At 37.2% G+C, this 4,188-nt stretch overlaps 1 protein-coding gene across 1 annotated transcript; it reads right to left on the bottom strand.

Annotated features, from left to right (window-relative positions):
* Window positions 1-212: 212 nt before the first annotated feature.
* Window positions 213-1,136, bottom strand: LOC138184346 (RRP12-like protein). Its single transcript, XM_069122232.1, has 3 exons — window positions 779-1,136; window positions 468-703; window positions 213-384 (listed from the first exon to the last, which is right to left on the bottom strand). Exons 1-3 carry the CDS (start codon window positions 965-967, stop codon window positions 213-215), a joined length of 597 nt encoding a protein of 198 aa, XP_068978333.1. The 5' UTR covers window positions 968-1,136.
* Between the last annotated feature and the right edge of the window lie 3,052 nt (window positions 1,137-4,188).

Genomic DNA, 4,188 nt, shown 5'->3' with positions numbered 1-4,188 from the left:
TTGACAAAAGGGTAAGAAGCAGAAAATCGATATTACCTGAAACAGTAGGGCTATTAAATGAAGAATATGATACCAAGCTTCCAAATATTGATAACCTAATGCTTGATGGATCATAAAAGTTATCTGATTTAATTATTATTCTTTGTATGTATTATTTATATTTCATCATTTATATCCATACTTTTAGATATAAGGACACTATCAATCTAATCTTACGTTTTCATTGATTGTTCGGTTTCACATATTTTACCGACACAATCTTGTAATAAAATTTTTATCGTGTGCGAAGAACCAGATATAACTTCCGATTTGTCCGAAAGCCACAATTGCATGCATCTGTCTAAAATTCTTGGTGAAAGAACTGCGCATAAATTTAATGAATTGCTATAAAGGAAAAATACATTCAGCAATTACTATCTCTTCAATAAAATTGGATATAAGAAGTTTAAATATAAAAGTTTGTTTACTGCGCTAAATTTAAATACGCTTCTTGCATTACAGTTAGCCACGCTAAGGTTGGTTGTGTATCAGTTGCTGGAGGTTGATAATCATATAAGGCAGTAATGATTTGTCCATTTCTTTGTACTGGTAGAATAGCTTCTGATGGTCGAGAAACGAACAAACCATGAAAGGTTTGTAGACAACATGAAGTTACTAACACATTTTTCATAGTCATAAGCTTCAATAAAGATTCACTGATAGTCTGGAAAACAAAAGTTCGTAATAAAAGTTGTATAATATAAATATATGTATTTCCTTAACAAATGTTGACAAATACCTTCACATGAATCTTTGGTAAATGATGGAAAATGTCTTTTAGTAGTGTAAGGACATGAAGAACATTTGTAATACCATCGTACTCGGAGTAAAGTTGACCAATACAGAATTTTGCAATGTATAGAGTAACTGGATGATATTGCGGTGGGTTTTCACCTTTCATGATATCACCTCCTATAATTATTAACATTGTAATATTAAAGTTTATAAAAAATTGTCCAATTTATTTGAATAATTTCTTCATTCAAATTTGTGCTACCATTTAATATGGCACATATTCCATGTTGTGCTGATTTTCTCAATTGTGGTTTACAATGTATACTAAATGACAAAATAGCCTCTAACACTTGCATCGTACATGAACTAGACCATGTGGCTGCTTCTTGTGCTCGAAGGAGCACAGATAAACAATGAATACACTGTGAAAAATGAAAAATATAGATAGTATGCCTTGGCGTAATATTTAAAATCATTTAAAGAAATAGAATGAAAAACGATTTACATGGCGAAGTATTATGTACTCTTCCGACGATGCATATCTAACAAGGATACGTAAGAAAATTCCACTTGCAGCTCCAAATTGGATATTTAGAATATTTTTTGGGACAGTTTTTAGGCCCATGCCTAATAACGAGAGCGTGGCTGCGATTGACGTATCCGATTCAATCGCTTCCAAAGTGCTCATCTAAGATATGAATATTTATAATTAGTTTGTGCATACCTTTGTTAACACTTTCAAAAATTGATTTATTTGAAATTTACTTGAATAATTTCTTCATTCAAATTTGTGCTACCGCTTAATATGGCACATATTCCATGTTGTGCTGATTTTCTCAATTGTGGTTTACAATGTATACTAAATGACAAAATAGCATCTAACACTTGCATCGTAGATGAACTAGACCATGTGGCTGCTTCTTGTGCTCGAAGGAGCACAGATAAACAATGAATACACAATTCGGGCAATACAGTGAAAAATGAAAAATATAGATGATAGATAGATAGATAGATAGATAGATAGATAGATATGTGATAACTTATATGCGTCTTAGAGTAAGGACAAGTAATGATGTTTTATTTAGAGTTTAGTTTAGTTTAGCTTAATAAGCGATACTCAATAACAAAAGAAATGATTACAATCTCGTCGTACATCTTACTATCATACTCTCCGGCTCCTCCAGTTACACTCCCTGACTTTTCGATTCATACTCCGTGTGATCTCAACTCACACTGCGCTTCTCAACTCGCATTATGGCCGTTCTAGCATCCCTTTGTCTTTTCCTAAGCCCACCACACACGTGTTCCGCAGACGCTCGTGGCCAGGGTCACGTAGGCCTTTTCTACGAAACTATGCACTTGAAAAGACCGATGACACATTTGATGGACCCGAAGGCGCCTCGGCTCTCGCGACATTGTTCATGGTTGACTCGATGTTTCTTAAGCCCTTTTCCCCGATACTACAATACGATTATGTACTAACCTACTAAATGATATATTTCAAGAATTACTATAATTGATATAAAGGTCTTTGGTCGGTGTTGAAGGTCAAGCTTTTGAGAGATAGTTGGTAATAGCGGAACATATACCGCAGATATTATTGCTCAGTTCCTGAATAGTTGCGTTTTCAACTATTAGTAGTTAGAAGTAGTTAATGATAGTAGTTAATGATATATGAATAAATAAATAAATAATAGTCAATAAATAAATGACAATAATAATTTAACATTTAAAATAAATAATAAAAAATAAGTAAATAAATAACAATATTTTGCTCATCCATCTAAAAATACGTTGCACGTCTCTATAGAGTTTCTTAAAACATTCATAACAATCGTGTTCATTTCACTTTTCGTGACGCTATGTTCCCTTAAAATTTCGATGGTTTTTGGCGTTATGGCCAAGACCACGGGTGAAATCTCTCCATCGTCCACACTGTATTTTGCTATTAAGTGGTTCAGGCATGGAAAGTATGCGTCGACCTTCTCCTTCTCCGCTTTAAGGAAGCAATCTGAACGAGAATCCGTTCCTCGTTTTCGAAGTGCGGCTTATGCAGATTACCTCCTACTTTTATCGTAGGCTCGACAAATACTTCATTGTTCTTACCTAATTTATTCGCGAGGTGGGACTTCACCACATCGTGTCTTCTTATTAGATCTTTGGTGTATTGGCACAAACCTAAGATGAGTCCTAGGTTTCCTGGTTGGGCGCGATACTTCCTGCAAGCCACGTGCATTATTTTCTCGGCCCCTGCTAATGCAGTTTCTGTACCAAAGGTGTTCGTCCTTACTCTCAGTGCCTCTATAAACCTTGATGGCTTGAGCAAATTATACTTCTTCAACCTTCTTGGCCCTGACTCCTCTTTTCGGATCACTGCTTTTCGTGTTTTCTCTTTAGCCTCTTTCTCGCTTTTTCAATGTCCTCAGAAGTGGCCGGGCAATTAGTCCTTAGGAAGTTCGCTATTTTCTTTAATTTTTATCTTCCTCGTCGCTTATCAAGCTAGACGCCGAATCCAGTGAGTTCTTTTGCGCTCTTTAGAGTACAGAGTTTCACAATGTGTTCAAACCTCGGTAACCCTAATCCTTCGCACACTTTCGGAGCATAGAAGAAACCAATGGCTGTCGAAGGCACCAGATGTAGTATGGCCTTAATTTCTTGCCTGACTTCGCTATCCAATATTCTCAAGACACCGTCGCTTGGTGGATTATTCAATAGATTATAAATGTAGCGAGTGAAGATGTAATTTACAGTTAATTCTATTGTCTGGCATGGCTTCAGATAGAGCTTTCTGACTCTTCTCATCACGCTCAGAATTTCCGGCACTATTATGGCACAGTGGATACCCTTCCAAAGCCCCATTTTGGCCGCTAAATATCTGAAGGCTTGCTCCGGGTCAATGGTTGATACCTGAGCTTTTTCTAATTTTATTTTAGGGTCTTTGACGAACCAGGTGCCCTTTTTGCGACTACCTGGAACACTTTTTTCTCTCGAGATAGACATTCCCAGGCTCTTCAAGTATTTGTGGAGCGTATCCACCTGACATTGTGCCTCCCTCTCATCTTCACCCATCAAAACGATGTCGTCAGGATTGGGCCTTTGTTTTTATCATTTATATTTATGCCACTGGTTTTCTCCTCTATTTCATCCATCAGCGGTTCCAAACCCTTGCTGCACTGCGTAGAGTCGCTAACATTTCGGTATATGGCATCTCGCCCCATGGAGCTTTGGGAAGCTTCTCCCACAACTTATGCATCTCCATTGAATGGGGGTATCCGCATGACGCAAACTAAGGTGCTTATCCAGGTCCCTTAACGTCATAAAGAAAAGGTGGACTTCCGTTTTGTCGCAGACCGGACAAGCGATCATATCCCCCATTAATGGGACCAAAATCTTAAAGCAACTAATGTCCAGGGA

The sequence above is a fragment of the Bombus flavifrons genome, chromosome 10 (assembly GCF_040668555.2).
Source record: "Bombus flavifrons isolate JBK064 chromosome 10, iyBomFlav1_principal, whole genome shotgun sequence".
In the NCBI taxonomy this organism is placed as follows: Eukaryota; Metazoa; Arthropoda; class Insecta; order Hymenoptera; family Apidae; genus Bombus; species Bombus flavifrons.
Note: the sequence above shows the minus strand (reverse complement) of the source record. Positions and strands in the feature narration are given on the sequence as shown.